At 35.9% G+C, this 19,434-nt stretch overlaps 1 protein-coding gene across 2 annotated transcripts; it reads right to left on the bottom strand.

Annotated features, from left to right (window-relative positions):
• Positions 1 to 1,656: 1,656 nt before the first annotated feature.
• LOC104896981 (leucine-rich repeat receptor protein kinase HPCA1) lies at positions 1,657 to 18,500 on the bottom strand. 2 transcript variants are annotated; one of them, XM_019250349.2, is made up of 18 exons: positions 18,097 to 18,500; positions 17,932 to 18,003; positions 17,623 to 17,697; positions 17,446 to 17,517; positions 17,117 to 17,278; positions 16,929 to 17,003; positions 16,091 to 16,162; positions 15,947 to 16,018; positions 15,783 to 15,851; positions 15,387 to 15,461; positions 15,165 to 15,236; positions 14,908 to 15,042; positions 14,116 to 14,588; positions 13,853 to 14,008; positions 13,649 to 13,785; positions 12,921 to 13,140; positions 2,976 to 3,214; positions 1,657 to 2,294 (listed from the first exon to the last, which is right to left on the bottom strand). In XM_019250349.2, the coding sequence occupies exons 2-18, from the start codon at positions 17,988 to 17,990 to the stop codon at positions 1,878 to 1,880; spliced, it is 2,580 nt and encodes an 859-aa protein (XP_019105894.2). In that variant the 5' UTR covers positions 17,991 to 18,003; positions 18,097 to 18,500; the 3' UTR covers positions 1,657 to 1,877. The 2 variants fall into 2 exon arrangements, with proteins under 2 accessions (XP_019105894.2, XP_048502383.1); XM_048646426.2 differs by lacking the exons at positions 1,657 to 2,294; positions 2,976 to 3,214 and adding an exon at positions 9,794 to 9,941.
• Between the last annotated feature and the right edge of the window lie 934 nt (positions 18,501 to 19,434).

Genomic DNA, 19,434 nt, shown 5'->3' on the forward strand with positions numbered 1-19,434 from the left:
AGATGTTTTGTATCTTTCCAAGAATTTGGTAATTTGTCAATGATTGAGGCAACCGCAATTGCCTCATCCATCACCATACCATGTGATCTTATTTGGTTCAAAATATGATGAACCTCATGGAATTGCTCCATAATAGGCCGATCATTAGTCATTTTAAAAGAATTAAAATTACTAACAAGGAATTTCTTACTTGAAGCATCTTCCGAAATGTACTTGGCCTCAAGAGCATCCCAAAGTTCCTTTGCACTCTCCACATTTTGGTAGAGATCAAACAACGGGTCGGTGAGAGAGTTGAGAATATGACCACGACAAATGTAGTCATCATTCTCCCACTTGATCCTCTTCCTAGTAGTCTCAAGAGGCTCTTCCTCTCCATCTTCCGGGAGTGGTGGCATAGGAGTTGATAACACATACACCACATTCAAGGCGGTCAACAAGAAGTGCATCTTCTTTTGCCACCTCCGATAGCCCACCCCCTCAAACTTATCCAACTTTTGGAAGTTCATAGTCATGTCCTTGAGTGATTGAGCCATATCCGAAAAGAAAGAAAATTAAACTAATAGATTGTTAGGTGTGATCAATGAGAGAACCGGATAACCACTCCAAGGCACGGAAACTACGCTTTCCTATTAGTTTAATTTCGCCCCTCTAGGATCACCGGGTTAACACGAAATAACTAATGAGATACAATGGAGAGAAACAATCCACTTAGATGATCTTCTAAGTGAATCAAACAAGAACTTGTGTTTTGTGTTTGTGAAGAACACTCAAGAGAAGATTGCAAGTTTTCTCTTAAGCTAAGCAAGAAGTATTTGAGAGAGTATAGAATGAAAATTCTGATTTTTCTTCTTCTAACCCTTCACTCATAGGAATCCCAAGGTTTATATAGGAAAATAAACCTTTCATTGACTAGGGAGGTTAATCACATAACCCCATTTTAATCACATTGACTAGAGAGGTTAATCACATAACCCCCATCTTAATCACTTATCAAAGGTCTTTAATCTACTGATTAAAGGACCTTAAAAGTCATTAAAATGATCAACAAAGCATCACAACGGATATAAAACCGTCGAGGCAACTTTTCGCATTCCAAGGCAGAAGACACGTCGCGACTCGCGAAGAAGCTCGCGAGCCGCGAGGCGCTGGTCGCGACCCGCGACGCCTGTCGCGACCCGCGACGGGCCACTGGTCGCGACTCGCGACTCCTGTCGCGACTCGCGGCCAGTCTTCTGTCTCCCTTGGTTTATCAATGCGTTTTGCCACTTGATGCCCTCTAGCCTTTTGCATACTAGACCTCCTCCCCTTCTAGTACATACCCCTATGAGTTTCAAACCCATTACCCTATAAATGTTCCAACATGATGCTTCCGTAAAGTAGACTTTTAGATATGATGTAAACTAAATCACAAAGGAAAATTAAATGCCTTGAAGATGAGGGCTTGAATATTTCAACAAAGGCTATTTCTCCAGAAGTGGAATAGACGTTATGGATTGTGCATCATACAGGCCAACAATCTTGTCCCATTCTGAAGTGTGGACAGGAGTTCTGAAATTTGGTTAACAAAGATTACTTTCATCTTTGAACAATAACTCATTCAATATTTCACTTAAATATCCACTTTGTCCAAAACCCAATAGCTCACAACCAATCAAGTTAACAAAAAATAAATATTATTTTATTACTGAAAAAATACAGAATACAAAATGTTATGAAAATGGGTAGTGAAGAAGTATCATATTTACAATGTATACACCTTTGTTTTTCATCCTTGGATACAGGAAATTTACCCCTTGTCAAAATCATTTCCAAATTTCTGTCACTCAGTCCTTGTAATCGAAATACTTCCACTATACTGGAAAAGTGAATCAATCATATTAAGGGTGTCCAAAGTTCCCTCCACTGGCACCTTCGTAACTTTGAGAAGTTGTCATATAATCAGCATTAGGATTCATACCTGGTAGCTTAGCAATTTGCTCTATATCTTTTACAACCTCACCCATAGTAGGCCTATTAGCTCCGTCTTCTTGCACACATTGCAATGCCAAATCCACGAACTTCTCTAGCCCAACTAGCATAGTTCTGTTTCTTAGAAGAATTGGGTCGATTACTCTATGAAGGCTATATAGATCTTTTGTCATGTCCATTGCTTCTTTGATCTCTTTAACAATGTATTTTCCGTCTTGTATTGGTTTTCTCGCTGTTACCATTTCTAACATAACCACTCCGAAGCTAAAAACATCACTTTTCTCTGTCAATTGGTTAGTCATGAAATATTCAGGATCTAAATATCCCTGCACCAGCAAAGAGAACAAATATCAATAATACAATTTTGCTTTTTAAATTAAATTACAAATCTGCGTAGTTTTTTACATTATCAAAATTGGTGTGTGAATGGTGATTTGAGAGGATTACATGATGCAACAACTACCGAGGATACTAGTACGAGCCACAAACGACACTCATTGCTCATCTATTGTAGAAACACTTTGAAAGACCCGCTGCTAATAACGTGATTATACAAAAGTATGTATGGCATCATATATGACTCGATTTGCTCAATTTAACCAGCACAAGCAACAAGGAAATGAGGTTCAAGGCAAAGCCATTTTAGAAAGACCAGCCAATCTAAGGTCTTTGCTACTTTAACTGCGTTAAATCCTTTACACTCTGTAATGCACATGACATGGTGTGTTTAATTGTGGACTAAGAACATTGAAGCATTTAATAGAAAAAGGCATGTTGGACACTTAGACACGAAAGTGAATTTGACTCGTTAGAGTAGCATCAGATTCAGGGACTCTAGCCCAATCTAGGTTGTAAGACCCACTAGATGACTAATGGTAGATGAGATCCTATTACTACAGAGAGCATTGGTTTGAACATGTCAAACACCAATGATACCTAGTTTTCGAAAGTGTTTAAGGAAATTTATAAGGAAAAATAAAAAAAGAGGGCTGAAGAGTCAGACTGACCATGGTTCCTTTGACTTGGGTAGTAACATAACCCTTTTGATCAGTGTCACCAAACAGCTTGGAGAGGCCAAAGTCAGCAACTTTTGCAATTAGACGTTCATCAAGGAGGATGTTAGTTGACTTGATATCCCTGTGTATGATCGGTGGATCAGCAAGCTCGTGCAGATATTGCAAACCCCGAGCCGAGCCAAGGGTTATCATCAGTCTTCTTACCCAGTCTAATTGAATCCCAGACATTCCTGCACATATCATTCAAAAAACATGAGAGACCACATAGAATGTAGTGGGCATCAAGTGATGAACCTGATCAGATTGAGCTAGGATTTTATCGAACAGTCATATGTGCAAGTACGAGAGCAAAGAATTGATGCACTGGATGATTAATAAGTAGCTACATTCTGATTTACTCGATAAAGAAACGGTTAGTCATCTAAGTTCACTTCTCATTAGCATCACCCCCTAGTGAAAAGGGAGAACTTAAAAATGTTAACCACTCGTCTCTTTGTCCTTGCTTTAAGAAAAAGTAATGATTATAAATGTAATTTTTCATCCAATAGTCTATATGAATGTCCACAGTAGTGCATCTTCACCATTTCATAAAATCATGGTTCTATTATTGCAGTGCCAACAGACCAACAGCATTAATGAACTTGAAGTGGCAGAAGCATGCATCCAAGTTCTAACAGAACTTAAGTCACACATTGCAGCCTTGTGGTGTTAATTTACAAGTGTTGATATAACGGCCTCCTCTCTCCATTAATAACGTATAGGTTCACATCAATTTACTATATAGTTTAAACTCTATTATTAGCATTAAATTATCTTGTTATAAAAGACGTGAGAGAGAAACAAATTATGAATGCAAAAACAATAAAATCAGACAACAGATTTACGTGGTTCACCAATTTGGCTACGTCCACGGCAGAGAGAGGGAGAATATTTTATTATGTGAGTAAAACATATTATAGAGAGAATAGAGTGTTTTCGTAGTCTAAAACCCTAGAATATAAATAACATATTTATATTCCCGTCAGAAAACGCGTTTCCGCGTTTACCGGGCAGCCGCCCAATCGGGTCGGGCGACATCCGCCCGATCGGGCGGTTTTTACTCCTTCCCAGTTTCGTTGCGCGCCCGATCGGGCGAAGCTCGCCCGGTCGTTGTTCGGTACTTCGCCCGATCGGGCGAACACGCCCAATGGCATCGGGTGCTTCTTCTTTTCACTTCCAACACTCAGCTCGTTACGGGCCCGATCGGGCGGCCTCGCCCGACCCGATCGGGCGGTACCCCAGATTTGCCTTTGACGCATTTTGACGCATTTCATCAAACACATTCAAGACATAAACTTCTACAAATCTCCACCTTGACTTGAATCCTCTCACAATAACCAGAAAACCAGATGCATTGATCACAACGCCCAGAATCTCCCAAACACCAGATTTGTCCCAAAAGACAACCAGAACGGATTAGTCCCTAAGGACCCCAGAATTGCCAAGAAGGGCAATTAACAATCACGAACATTGAGTAAGTCCAAACAATGTTGAAACTTACTCTGCGGAACCGGCTTGGTGAACATATCAGCAGCATTATCAGCAGTTCCTACCTTTTTCACCTTAATTCTAGTCTCACTCCTCAGGAAATGATATCTCACATCAATATGTTTAGTCCTCTCATGATGGACTTGATCCTTAGGTAAGCATATTGCACTAAGATCAGGGAAATCATTTGAATTTTGCTGAATCTTCAAAAAACAATGAGGAAAGTCCTACATTGTTGCTAGCGCATGAAGATGCTAGTAATCAGCAAGACGTGTGGTTTTTCGATTCTGGTGCGAGTAACCATATGTGTGGTAGAAGAGAATATTTTATTGACCTTGATGAGAATGCGCAAGGTATTGTAAGTTTGGGAGATTCATCCAAACTACAAGTTGAAGGTAAAGGGAAAATACGAATATTTCAAGCAAATGAAAATGAAGAATTCATTTCTAATGTTTACTACGTGCCTGATATGAAAAGCAACATCCTTAGTATTGGGCAACTTTTGGAAAAGGGATATATTGTTCATATGGAGGGTAATAATCTTCAACTTAAAGATAAAAGTGGAAGACTTATTGCTCAATCAAATATGGCGAAGAATCGCATGTTTCCGCTGCAACTTAACATCGAGGTACAAAAATGCTTCTATGGTGTTATTGAGAATGATTCATGGAAATGGCATAAGTGTTTTGGGCATTTGCATTTCAATGGCCTAAAACTTTTGCAATCGAAGAATATGGTGCATGGCTTGCCTACCATTGAAGATCCTAAACAAGTTACAAGGGATTATCATGGAGAGCAAAAGCACCATTGGAATTCGTACACACAGATATTTGTGGCCCATTGGAACCGGTATCTTTAGGAGGTAATCGCTATTTAATTACCTTCATCGATGATTATAGCAGGAAACTATGGGTGTATATGTTGAAGGAGAAATCAGCTGCATTCGGTACATTTATGCAATTTAAGTCTCGAGTAGAGTTAGAAAGTGGATAAAGTTGAAAACCCTGAGATCAGATCGAGGGGGTGAATATAAATCGAATGTATTCAAAAATTATTGCAAAGCTACTGGTATATGGCAACAATTCACAGCCTCTTATACACCACAACAAAATGGAATTGCCGAAAGAAAGAATCGAACAATTCTAGACATGACACGAAGCATCTTGAAAGAAAGAGGATTGCCGAAGCAATTGAAGTTGTTGCTTGGACAACTTATATTCTAAATCGATGTCCTACGAAAAGTGTGAAAAATATGACTCCACAAGAAGCATGGAGTGGTGAGAAACCAAATGTTAGAACATTTGAGAGTGTTTGGGTGTATTGCCTACGCTCAAATACCCAAGGCAAATAGAAAGAAGTTGGATGATCGTGGTGAAAAATGTATCTTCATTGGATATAGTTCACAATCAAAAGATTATAAATTATATAATCCAAGAACTGAAAAGTTGATTGAGAGTAGGGATGTGATATTCAACAAAGGAGAATCTTGGAAATGGGATGAACACGAAAAGGAAAAAGAAAAAGAGAAAATTGTATATGAAGAGTACAATGATGTTACGGAGAAGAATTTTGAACAAACTCCACCAAGGACTCCAATAAATAACAATGATTCATCGTCATCATCATCATCAAGAGAAGGATCAGGCTCATCATCTAAAACTCCTGTTAAGATGAGAAGCTTAAGAGACATTTATGAGAACACAACCGAAGTTCAAGAAGTTGATTTATTTTGTCTATATGGTGATCATGAACCCATCAATTTTGAAGAAGCTGTTGAAGAAAAAGAATGGATATCTGCTATGAAAGAAGAGATCCAATCAATAGAGAAGAATGATACGTTGGAGCTCACTACATTACCAAAAGGTCACAAGGCTATTGGTGTAAAATGAATTTATAAAATCAAAAGAGGTGCCGATGGAACCATTGACAGATACAAGGCAAGACTTGTAGCAAAAGGTTACAAGCAAAAATATGGAGTTGATTATGATGAAGTATTTACTCCCGTAGCTCGTTTAGACACCGTGAGATTGTTGATTTCACTTGCAGCACATCATAAATGGAAGATATACCAGCTTGATGTTAAATCTGCATTCCTAAATGGCATTCTCGAAGAAGAAGTCTACGTAGAACAACCAGAAGGTTTCATTATCAAGGGGCAAGAAAAATAAAGTGCTCCGCTTGAAAAAGGCACTTTATGGTTTAAAACAAGCTCCTCGTGCATGGAATGCACGCATTGATGGATATTTGATACACAACGGTTTTACCAAATGCCCGTACGAACATGCAGTTTACGTGAAGAAAAATGGTGATTATATCCTTATAGTAAGTTTATATGTTGATGATCTATTGTTCACTGGGAACAACGAAAGTATGTTCAAAGATTTCAAAGCGACAATGTTCAAAGAATTTGAAATGAGTGATTGTGGACTGATGCATTTTTTCCTTGGGATAGAAGTAAAACAAAGTGAAGATGGGATATTCATTTCACAAAAGAAATACGCAAAAGAGATTCTTGAAAAGTTTAAAATGGACTCATGTAAACCCATGAACACTCCTGTTGCAACAGGGACAAAGATTACAAAAGTTGGAGAAGGAAAACCAATCAATCCAACTTTATATAAAAGTCTTGTTGGAAGTCTAAGATATTTAACCAAAACTACGCCAGACATTGTATATGGAGTTGGGCTTGTCAGTAGATATATGGAAGCACCAAAAGACTCACATTGGTGTACTGCAAAAAGAATAGTAAGGTATATTAAAGGTACCTTAGATCATGGGATGTTTTACTCTTATGGAGATGAAGCAACACTATTCGGCTAGGCCGGAGATCAAGATGAAAGAAAAAGTACAATTGGGTATGCTTTCTATCTAGGTTCAACTGCTTTCACTTGGATTTCGAAAAAACAACCAGTTGTTGCATTGTCAAGTTGCAAAGCAGAATATATAGCATCTTCATCTCCCGTCTGTGAAGGGTTATGGTTGAGGAACTTACTGAAAGAAATTAGTCATGTTCAAGAAGGAGCAACTACAATCTATATAGATAACGTGTCAGCAATAAAACTTGCTAAAAATCCAGTACAACATGGGAGAAGTAAACATATTGATACCCGATTCCATTTCCTTCGAGATCAAGTTAAACAAGGGACAATCATGCTAAAGTATTGTAATACTACTGAGCAAGTTGTAGACATTTTTACAAAGCCCTGTCTCTCGACACATTCAAAAGGTTAAGAGAGTTACTTGGAATGACATTTAAAGTTTGATGGGATGTGTTGAAACACAAACTTTAAAATAGCATCATTATGGTTAGTTTTCTAATAATAAGTTTTGTTTAAATAAATAGTGGTTAGGAGATAAAATTGATATCACCCTTTGTTTGTTTAGAACTAAGTTGTTATAAATATAGGTTTTGGCATTTCATTGTAAGGTAAACAGAAGAAAGAAAAAAGAAAAGGAAGAATATTTGAGACATCTTAAGGAGATATAAGAGGAAATTTATATTTTAAAATTATATATATTCAGAATAAGTTTATATCATATTTTGGGTTGTAACCCATATTCATTTCTCTTTTATATAATCTTTAATATTATTAGAGTTAGCAATTTGTAAATTGTGTAACTCCAACAGTTACATATACACCACAAAAACATGATGCTTCCGAAAGGAAAAATAGGACTATAAGGGAAACGGCTAGATGTTTGCTCGAAGAGAAAAGACTTCCAAAGAACTTATGGGCAGAAGCGGTATACACCTCAGTTTATATTCAAAATGGAGGAATGATCAAGGTTATCAAAGGCATGACACCTTTAGAAGCTTGGTCTGGTGATAAGCCATCGACAAAACATTTTCGTGTATTTGGGAGCATATGTTATTTTCACGTTCAAGATCATAAACGAAGTAAGCTAGAAAGCAAAGAAAGAAATATTTATTGGCTATAGTTCTCAATCAAAAGGTTATAGAATTCTCAATCTAGAAAATGAGAAAGTTGTCATAAGTCGAGATGTTACTTTTGACGAAGATGCATTGTGGAATTGGGAAACAAAAAAAGAAGAATAGAGACGCATAAATATTCCAAAAATAGGAACACCTTATTTAGAAATGGAAATCGAAGTTGATTTACCTTCATACACCATTAAGGGTGCATTCTATTCAACTTATTGGACCTGAACTTATTGGAACTTATCTGAACTGAACTTATTGAACCTGAACTGAACTTATTGGAACTTATTAAACCTGATTGGACCTGATTCAACTTATTGGACCTGATTGAACCTGATTGGAACTTATTGGACCTGATTGAACCTGATTGACCTTATTGGACCTTATTGGAACTTATTGACCCTGATTGAAACTTATTAGACCTTATTGGACCTGATTGAAACTTATTAGACCTTATTGAACCTGATTGAAACTTATTTGACCTTATTAGACAAAAACATTGACCATGAATAACATAAATATTACCATTAACGTAAATACTACCCCTCAAAATTTTTTATGGAATAATAATTATTATAATTCGTCCTTTAAAAAACAATGATTATTAATTATCTCTTATGATAATTAATTTAACAAAAAAATTACTATATATATATATTTGCCTATACATAACTATAACTATAATTATTATTATTATTGTTAACCTTAATTATTTGACCATGATTATAATATTATTCAATAGCAATATGAATAATCAAATAATAGACAATAATACAAGTATAATAATATACATTGTGGTACTTTGATAAAAAATAATTTAATAAATAATCAGCTAATGTAATATGAATAATAAAAAATAGACATAATACAAATAAATAATAAAATAATAGGCACTAATACAAGTATAATACTATATAATCATTGTTACTTTAATTAAAATTCTAATAATAACATAATCCGCTAATAGTATATGAAATTATGAGTAACAAAATAGTGGACAATAATACAAATGTTTATTAAACATTGACTATTTGGACCTTATTGGACCTTATTAGACCTGATTGGAACTTATTGGACCTTATTAGACCTGATTGGAACTTATTGGACCTTATTAGACCTGATTGGAACTTATTGCACCTGATTGGAACTTATTGCACCTGATTGGAGCTTATTGGACCTTATTAGACCTTATTGGAACTTATTGCACTTATTAGACCTTATTGCAACTTATCTGAACTTATCTGAACTTATCTGAACTTATCTGAACTTATTGGACCTGAAACTTAATTTTTTAAGTTGAACAGAACGCACCCTAAGTTTACCTCGACCACCATCCTCTTCTGCCACGGGTCCTAGAGGAAAGAAGTCTATCACAGAGTTGTATGCAAGATTTCCGGAGCATAATGAGAGTAAAGATTCAGAATCTTGTCATGTAGTAATCATTGAGCCCACTCATTATAATAAAGCAGTTCAATTTTCAGAATGGAGGGCTGCCATGAAAGAAGAAACTCGAATGATCGACAAAAATAAAACTCGGAAATTAGTTGAAAAACCTCCTCATAAGAAAGCCATTGGAGTCAAGTGCATTTACAAGATAAAGTTTAATACAAATAGCACTATTTTGAAGTATAAAGCAAGACTTGTTATCAAGGGTTATTCTCAACAATTCGGCATTGATTACAATGAGACATTTGCGCCTGTATCAAGACATGACACTATTCGAGTTGTTTTAGCTTAGCTGCCTCAAAGGGATGGAAGGTACATAAGATGGATGTCAAGTCAACATTCCTTAATGGGTATCTAAGTGAAGAGATATATGTTCAGCAACTGCTCGGATTGGAAGTGAAAGGGCAAGTAAGCTTAAAAAGGCCTTATATGGTCTCAAGCAGGCTCCAAGAGCTTGGTACAACATAATTGATGATTATTTCACTCATGAAGGGTTCGAAAAAAGTCTAAGTGAGCATACTCTTAATGTCAAGAAACACAAGAATGGAGATATTCTAATTCTTTCCTTGTATGTGGATGATCTAATCATCACAGACATGGTGTCAAAACAAGGCCGCATCGTATCGTATCACCCGTGTCGTAAAGGTTTTCGAATATACCGAACCAATATTACCCGCATCGTAAAGGTGTAAAAAAACCGCATTTTAGGCGGGTTTTAGGAATATTTCATGGTTTAAGCCGATATTCTCGTTCCCGCATCACCGTGACCGTTACCACAACCGTCACCGAAACCGTATTTTCGAACTATGATCACATGCAATAATCAAGAATTGATTTTAAATTTTAAGAAAAAAATGATGCAAGAATTCGAGATGAATTCGAGATGAATGATATAGGACTTCTGAGTTATTTCCCTTGTATGGAAGTTAATCAAAGTCCCGAAGGAATCTTCCGTTGCTAGATGAAATATGCAGAAAGTTTACTAAGGAAATTTATCTTCGAGAATTGAAATCATGTGACAACTCCAAGTTAATGAGAAGTTATACAAGGATGATGGGCACAAGATGGCAGATGAGAGAATCTACAGAAGCATAATTGGAAGCTTACTCTATCTTACTGCAACTAGACCTGATATTATTTTCGCAACAAGTTTCCTCTCCAGATTCATGCGGAATCCAAGCCAACTTCATGTAGGAGCTGCCAAAAGGCTCTTAAGATATGTGAAGGGAACCACAGGCTATGGAATTCATTTTCAAACCTCTACCAGTCCGAGTATGGTTATACCGACAGTGATTGGGCAGGGTCTCAAGATGATATGAGAAGCACCTCAGGTTATACATTTACACTAGGAAATGGTGTGTTTTCATGGTCATCTAAAAAACAAGACACAATAGCCCAATCTACAGCTGAAGCAGAAGACATTGCAGCTTGTGCAGCTCTAAACAAGCAATATGACTAAGGAAGATTATGTCAAACCTCGGTGAAATTCAAGGAGGAGCTACTATCATTCATTGTGATAAAAATTCAACAATAACCATTACTGAAAATTCAGTTTTTTCATCGAAAAACAAATTATATAAAAGTGAAGTATCGCTCCATTAGTGAAGCAGAGAATGAAGGTGAAGTTAAACTTGTTCATTGCAAGGGAGATGATCAAGTTGCACGCAGACATTTTCACCAAACCCCTTCTTCCAAAGGGTAGATTCGAGATACTAAGAAACATGTTTGGGATGAGAGAGAAGAGTTCCAAAGAGGAGTGTTAAAATAACGGTCTCCTCTCTCCATTAATAAAGTATAGATTCACATTGATTTACTATATAGCTTAAGCTCTATTATTAGCATTAAATTATCTTTCATTGAAAAAAGGTGTAGAAGAGAAAATCCCTCCCCATGTTTGTTGTTTTAAGTAATTCATACAATATATATATATATTGTAACAATGTAGAAGATAAAACATAATTTTGATTCAATGATAATACTTCTCTCCAATTCTATCTCCATATTATATTTGCACAATATATGAATATAGCACAAAGCCTCTTATAAGGCTAATAACAACAAGTCATTGTAATAGAAGTATATAAAAGCTCCCTTCATCACAAATTTTTCAGGAGTAGTTTGAAATTTTAATGCTTAAGATTTGATCACTTATTCATTAATAAAAAAATTAGCTTACAACGGTAACTATTTAGAAAAAAAATACTTTCGGGAAGCTATTCTTATAGTTATTCAAGTAACTTTTTTTCCTTAATCCATTTCATATATATAGAAATATAAGATGAAGATCACTTTTTAACTTTTTAAGATGCTGCGAAATCAAATTATATAACCAGAAGTATTTTTTAGAAATGTAACTCAAATGAGATTTCCAATATTATATCTTATATATTGATTAAGATTGGAGGCTTAGAAAACCCTTTGAATATCTAAAATATGAACATAGTTTCTTGTATGTGATTTCTAATTTAACTAATATTAGTATGTGTGCATCAGCTTTGAGATTAAAATTTTCCATTATTTTTCTTAATCTTCATTGTTACAACTTATCACCATCTTGGTCATAGAGGTGCATTACCATGGAATATTCATACGGGATGCTCAATGTAAAACTGTACACGAATTAGTTACCACTTTCTTAGTATATTACTTCATATGAAACAAGCTGAAAAAGAAACTACAGTTGAAGTTCCAATATGCTGAGTTTTATTTCTTTTATAAAAGCATCTCTTTGATGACCAGCATACTTTAGTATATTACTTCATATGAAACAAGCTGAAAAAGAAACTACAGTTGAAGTTCCAATATGCTGAGTTTTATTTCTTTTATAAAAGCATCTCTTTGATGACCAGCATACTTTTGCAACTTGCAAACATAGAAGTGATGGACCAAAATAACTGTTTCTAACAGCTTTACCAGCAAAATATAGAGTCGAAAATCAAATCAAGATCACACGTACATCAAATATCACGAGATCAAACAGTAGCATTCTACCTTGCCTGAATGTAAAGCAGTAAGAAAGATACCTGAAAGACCGTCCATTAGAGTACCATTTGCAATGAACTCATAAACCAGAGTCTGTTCTCCTTTGTCAAAGCAGAATCCAACAAGTTTAACAAGATTCTTATGGTGAACCCTTGATAATAGCTCTACCTCATTTTTAAATTCTCGACTACCCTGCATAGATCCTCGCTGGGATCTTTTAATAGCAACAATCTGGCCATCAGAAAGAATTCCTTTGTAGACCTGCAAAAAATAATAATATTAAATTTTAATTAACCACAAGATGTCATTATATGTATAAAGAGATAAAGAAAAAATCTTCCTTACAAGTTCAATATAAAAGATTTCAAGTGTACTTTGTCACTAATTGTTTATTTCAACATTTGATACCAAATTTTTTATCGTTTAAAGAATCCAAATAATATAGCTGAAGCTAAACCCTTTTTTTTCTTTTTCTATATTAAGAAAAAAGTAGGACAGTAGAGTTGTCAGATGGCTATTGAACTTCAAAACTCCAAATTTTAGTATGATACGATTTGTAATGATAAAAAGAAATCAAAATAACCTGAACATGGATACAGTTTCCATGTTAACCTCCAACTAGCTCAAAAATAGAAGGCTGGGCGAAGATCAAGAAGTGACAAGGGTGACATATAAATCATCACGTTATCATCTAATTAATAACATAAGAAACGGGGGTAAACAGAACTAAATCATAATTCACTTTTCTTTAACCAATATCGAAGCCGACCTTCCCATAACCTCCAGAACCAACATTGTTGGTTTCAGAGAAATTGTTGGTACTTTTCTGCAGCTCTTCCAATGTGAAAAATCTGGCGCCTTTTAACCTAGGAACGTCACCCCCCGTTCCATGAGAGTCCCAAGACACTGCAATGTGGAAAGATTAATCAGCAAGCTGCCAAGCTTCATTGGTTTTTATTTAACTGTTAATTACCAAATGGATTGGCTTGCTGCTTTGCCTTCTTGGCTCTCTTCTTTTGATAATACGCATAGCCTCCCGCACATACCAATAGCAAAAATAGAATGGAACCTCCTACAATGGCTCCAACAATTATGTTTGTATGGGATGGATTCCTGCTTCTTATAAATCCTGTAGGTACAGGGAATCTCTGAGTGAGAGGCAGGTTAGGGGTGGGTAAAGAGGGGGACAACAATGTCAAACCAAGAAAGAATCAAAGATTTATTGAAGACTCTAACCATCATAGTATGGGTAGAAATTAGCGTCAAAAGTATAGGGACCATACACATCAGGTGGCTTGTAAGTCTGGTTGCTGAAGACAGAGGAAACCATGGAAGTTCCTGTTCTATTGAAATTAACTTCTCCGGCTGGAAAAATTGCCAGTTGCATTTGAAGGTTGCCAAATTCATTTACAGTTATATTACTTAGAGAGACAGAATCTACAGGCAGTGTTAAATTCCTTAATCTATCAAATATATGGTCCTGAAGAACTTTGAAGGAATCAGAGTTTCCTAGGGCTCCGGGAGCTCTGAAAATATAAGTTCCAGTAAACGGATATGAACAAATGCAGTTAGGGCTTAAAATTTGCTCAGAAGTACAACGGAGACGATCACAATTTACTGGAGTTGAAAACGAGGAACCAAGATTCTGCTGAATGTTGCAGTAAGGTGAACTCAGGTCAGGACTCTGACAAAATGGGTTATAAGCTAGCCTGCAAAAGGGTGTACATTTTGCTTAGTACATTAAGACTTAAGACCTAGATGTTGAGATTCACATAATTAGAATTATATGCTACTTGGACCTCTTCATTTTACCTCAAGTACCCGTGTCGATCCTTGACACTTGGTCATGGGTATGGACAACACGACAATCCATTCAAAAAATTATGGATAATTTGAATGAATAGCCAAGTCAGACACTTGGACACATAATCGTGTCCGATACAAGGAGTCCGAGTAACATAATCAGAATATAAATGAGAATCTGAAAGCTATTGATGTGCAGAAGGATGAGTGAATTACAAAGCTTACATCAATTGGAAAGTGTATTCAGGTGCCAATGTGGCTGCCACAATGGAATTGTTTTGCAAGTCGATGAGCTGCAATTGTCTGCTGTAGTTACTCGGAATTCTAATAGCGCCATTAAGTTGGTTGTCCCTCAAATTTCTGTGAACAATAATCGACTATCTCTGTCATTGTCAAACTACATAAACAGTTACATATATAACAATGTTGTCTTTAATAGCAGAAATTCTTTTCAAACTTGAAACATTAAGTTAGGCACTCACACAGTCTGTAACTGAGAGATGCTGAAGAATTCTTCTGGTATCTCTCCTTCAAGTCCTGTCTGTTCCATCATTCTGCCAACAAAAATTTAGCAAATTTTCTTCAGAAACAGTGTCATGCACCAGAAAATCACCAAACCTTATTGTCCTCATTCTTAACCATATGTTAATATTGTAAGCCTGACATGTCAAGATGAGTAGAATAGAGGGAGAAGATTGACATACATTGTGGTCAGGGACTGTAAGGTAGAAAGCCACTGTGGAAATTCTGTAGCTTCAAAATTGTTATAACTCAAGTCCCTGCAAATCGAAGCATGGTCAATAAAAAAGAAATTATAGATGTCTAGAAATATAACAGAGTTTAGGTGATAACTGATAATGACAGAAAAAATATATATACCTCTTCTGTTCTTTTTTAATTGCAACGTTTCTTTATTTATTAATATTTTCCCTCTATCTCTCATATCACACAGGTCCCACTTTTTATGTATCTCTATCTATCTCCTCTTTACATGGCTTTCTTAAATAATATGCCCAGGTGATGTTGCAATAATCTTGGAAAGGAGGAAGTATATACTGACTGATACAAATGACTAGATAAGTGATTCTGTCTGCACTTACAAAAAACTAAGGCTGTTCATGCCGGTCAGATCAGGCACAGGACCACTAAATTCATTGTTGGACAAGAACCTGAAATATCAATACCAAAGGCCTCTTAAAGAACATTATATAAGATGGTAAATGAAGTTGGTAAGCAAATCAGCAATTTCTCATTATCTGCTTACAGCTCATTAACAAGAGTTAGGTTGTTGATGTTGGATGGAATATCCCCGCTCAATGAATTTCTATCAAAACGACTGATACAGAAGAGGTATTAGCAATCCGAGATATCAGAATAAAGATAGAAATCTGCCTTATGTGATACTTACACTGCATCCAATGTCTGGACAAGACCTAATGTTGAAGGAATGGTCCCAGTGAGGCGATTGTTGTCAAAAAGCCTGTGAACTTTAGATATTTAGCCTTATCAATCAGATATAACTACCAAAAATAGTTGACTAGAAAACATTAGGACAAACACTGAAATGGACCAGGGATTAACCAACAGAAAACTCATAAAATATAAGCAATTCTGCAGCAATTTCATTTCAGAATTGCATATTCATGAAAACTACTAGAGTTATATGTATACCGTGTCCTTTAGGGCTGTATATTAGCATTAAGATATATCCAAAGTGATGTTATGATGGAAATCTATGAAGTAATTATGTGTCATTTGGTGTTACAGAATGTTTAGTACTTTCTACTATAGTTTAGCTTCATTTTCGTAGCCCTCAAGACTACTTTTAATAGTTGTCATGAATATTTGTTCGTCAAAAGAATTGCACACCATCACTAAGGTTTAACCTTTCCAGTTGATTTAGTACGGTTCTAACAGTGAAAATCCAACTCTTTCTTCTGCGGTAATTATTTCTTCATTGAACATATGGTAGAAGAAAGCAGTTTTAGCTACTGATAACAACTATATGCTGTTACTACTGCTCTGACAACACTTCTGAACCTGATTCAATTAGATAAATTATCCATGAACCGTTTGCTTTATATATGAGAAGGTCAATTGAACAATAGCATAATTCTTCTTGTTTACTAATCTTCTGAACCTTTTGTTATAAAAAGGAAAGCAGTAAATATGAAAGTCCAGCAGACACATGAATGCATTCACTCAAGCAAAACAAGCAGGCACTTGTAAGTTGTAACAGCACTTACACATGAACCAGAGTCATATTCGAGTTAAAAAGACGAGGCGGGATCGTTCCAGAGAGTTGGTTCTGTCCGAAGTGACTGAAAAGGTTAAAACAACTCAGATCAGAAATTGTAAGTTAGCATATGAAGCATATGAATACGGAAAGATGAGCAAAATAATAACTGCCTTCAGATAGAGGAACAATGCATACAAGTGCTTCGTATCAACTAGCAGATCAAGTCCAGGTGTGTCTCCAATGGAAACGGGAATGCTTCCACTGAGCTGATTATCAGCAAGATCTAGCCAATAAAGATTTAGCATGTTACCGATAGTTGCTGGCACTGGTCCAGTAAAATTGTTTCCATTCAGAGATCTGCAAGGCGTAAATATTCATCATTTAGGTATTAGCAAAACAAAATATAAAGATGTTTCATAACTAAACATTTAAAAAAGAACAGATATCAGTGAGACAACATGCATTATATTCAGAGAGACCGAAACAAAACTGAACAAGGATTAAAAGAAACGTTAAATTCTTACAATTTGTGAAGCTGTTTTAGTGATCCAATTGAATCTGGAATTCTTCCAGAAAAACCACAACCAATAAGGATTCTTGAACGTTGAAAAAGAAAGGGGAAAAATAGGTTAGTAGTTAAAAAAGAGCAATACATAAGTTGCAAATGTAATGATTTGTACAGAATAATCAAGTTTCCTCACAAGCTTATAAGCCTTGACAATCGCCCAACACTCTGTGGAAGAGGACCTGTAAGCCCTCTATTAAACGATAGATCTCTGCACAGACCGGATCAGGTGAGTAGCTATAACACCAGAACAAACAAGATTATTATTCTCATATTAATTCAAATTTATAATCATCAGAAAGACAGCTATATAGCTCAATATGCATATTGTAATGATCCCCACACTAATAGTAATAGGTATAGCTATAGTGGGATTTCTCTGCAACAAAAGCATATTTGAGGAGAGTTACATGTAATATAACATAAGTATAATACGGAAACCTACAGAATCTGGAGTTCCGATAAAGATGCAAGATCTCCAGTTAGCTGACCTGTCAAATCCATACTTAAAAGTTGTCTGAAACATAACAAGTGCCAGGTTATCAGTTATCCACACTTGAAAAGATGGTCTGGAAATAACACCATTAGAAAGGTACAGGGCAGAACTTACATCTCAGTAATACGAGAATCACTGCACGTAATTCCTACCCATCCATTAACACAAGGATCTTTACCAATCCAGTTCGGAGGTAAACTCCCCCACCCACTTGTGAGGGCCTGCAAAGCAGCAACTATACCAACATATGAAGCTTTTAGATATTGAAAAGCAAGATAATTGCAAAAAAATTACCAATCTATTCATGCATGCATACAAATGTTAGTGTAATAGAAAACAATTGATGACCGAAAAGAAAAACAATTATCACCTTCTGACTCATGATCCTAAATCTCAATATCTCATTCCTGTCTACTAAATAATATTAAAATAGAAACTTGAACTAGCTGCAAACAAGCAATAGTAGCTCCATGATTTTCAAAACCATTGAGATATAAGATTTATGTTTGCTTGTTTGGTGAAATGCAGGGCGTAGTTGTGGGTATGCAAAGAGCCCTTTACATAGGGCCCTAGTCTAACCTTTTTGGTTTTATTTAAAAGGGCTTAATTTGAAAAATATCATGTTTTGTATAAACGACAAATACTCCACGTCTTCATCTCCATACTTCATATGTTTTTGCTCAATCTCTTTCACCAAAAATTCAATCTGGGATGTCTTTAAATTTAGTATTGTCATCAATACTTTTTCATAATTATCAATAATAAATCAATCTATCAATTAATATTTTTACTCATGAAAAATTATAGTCCTTTTCTCTAATTAACGAAAAAAAAGGCTCAATTTTCATTATATAATAGGGCCCTAAATATCCAAAACGGCCGTGGTGAAATGCACAAATCCACCCCCCACCCCACCCCTGCAACCCCCACGAGCAAGCCACAAAAACCAAAAATAAAAATTTGGTAATCTCCACTACTGGAACGTCCTGGCCGGACATTTCCACCATGGCTGCAACGTCCTGGCCAGACGTTTCAGTGGTGGAGAATTACCAATTTCTTTTTTGGATTTCGTTGGTGGTTGTGCGTGCTTTCTGTGGTGGTTTGGATGGTTTCGATGGTGGTTGCTCGGTTGTGAGGAGGCTTTAGATGCAACCGTCCGGCCAGCTGCTCGTGAACAAGATGTTACGACGCACAAGTACACAACATGCAGGACTAAAGCTTAGTCTCGAGAACTAACACAAGTCTTCGCAAGACGTTTTTGTCACAATAAATAGTTAAATACATGACAATATCTCTATTATATAAGGGAAGGGGGAGCAACGATGTCCTCTTTTGAACTGACTATTCTGCCCCCCTTCTCTTTCTAAATTACAAAAGAAATCTCAATACCAAAATGGGTTCAAACAAAGCCACCGGAAATTAATTTTCAACAATCACTCATAAATCACTTAT

The sequence above is a fragment of the Beta vulgaris genome, chromosome 6 (assembly GCF_026745355.1).
Source record: "Beta vulgaris subsp. vulgaris cultivar EL10 chromosome 6, EL10.2, whole genome shotgun sequence".
Classification (NCBI taxonomy): Eukaryota; Viridiplantae; Streptophyta; class Magnoliopsida; order Caryophyllales; family Amaranthaceae; genus Beta; species Beta vulgaris.

Excerpts from the sequence above, each read along its gene's own strand:
- LOC104896981 (XM_019250349.2), bottom strand. The coding sequence starts at position 17,990 with ATGGATTTGACAGGTCAGCTAACTGGAGATCTTGCATCTTTATCGGAA. Across the intron at positions 15,462-15,782 it reads ATGAACAGCCTTAGTTTTTT|GGACTTGAGTTATAACAATT; the intron begins GTAAGTGCAGAC and ends TTCGATTTGCAG. Across the intron at positions 15,043-15,164 it reads ATCTCTCAGTTACAGACTGT|AAATTTGAGGGACAACCAAC; the intron begins GTGAGTGCCTAA and ends TATTGTTCACAG.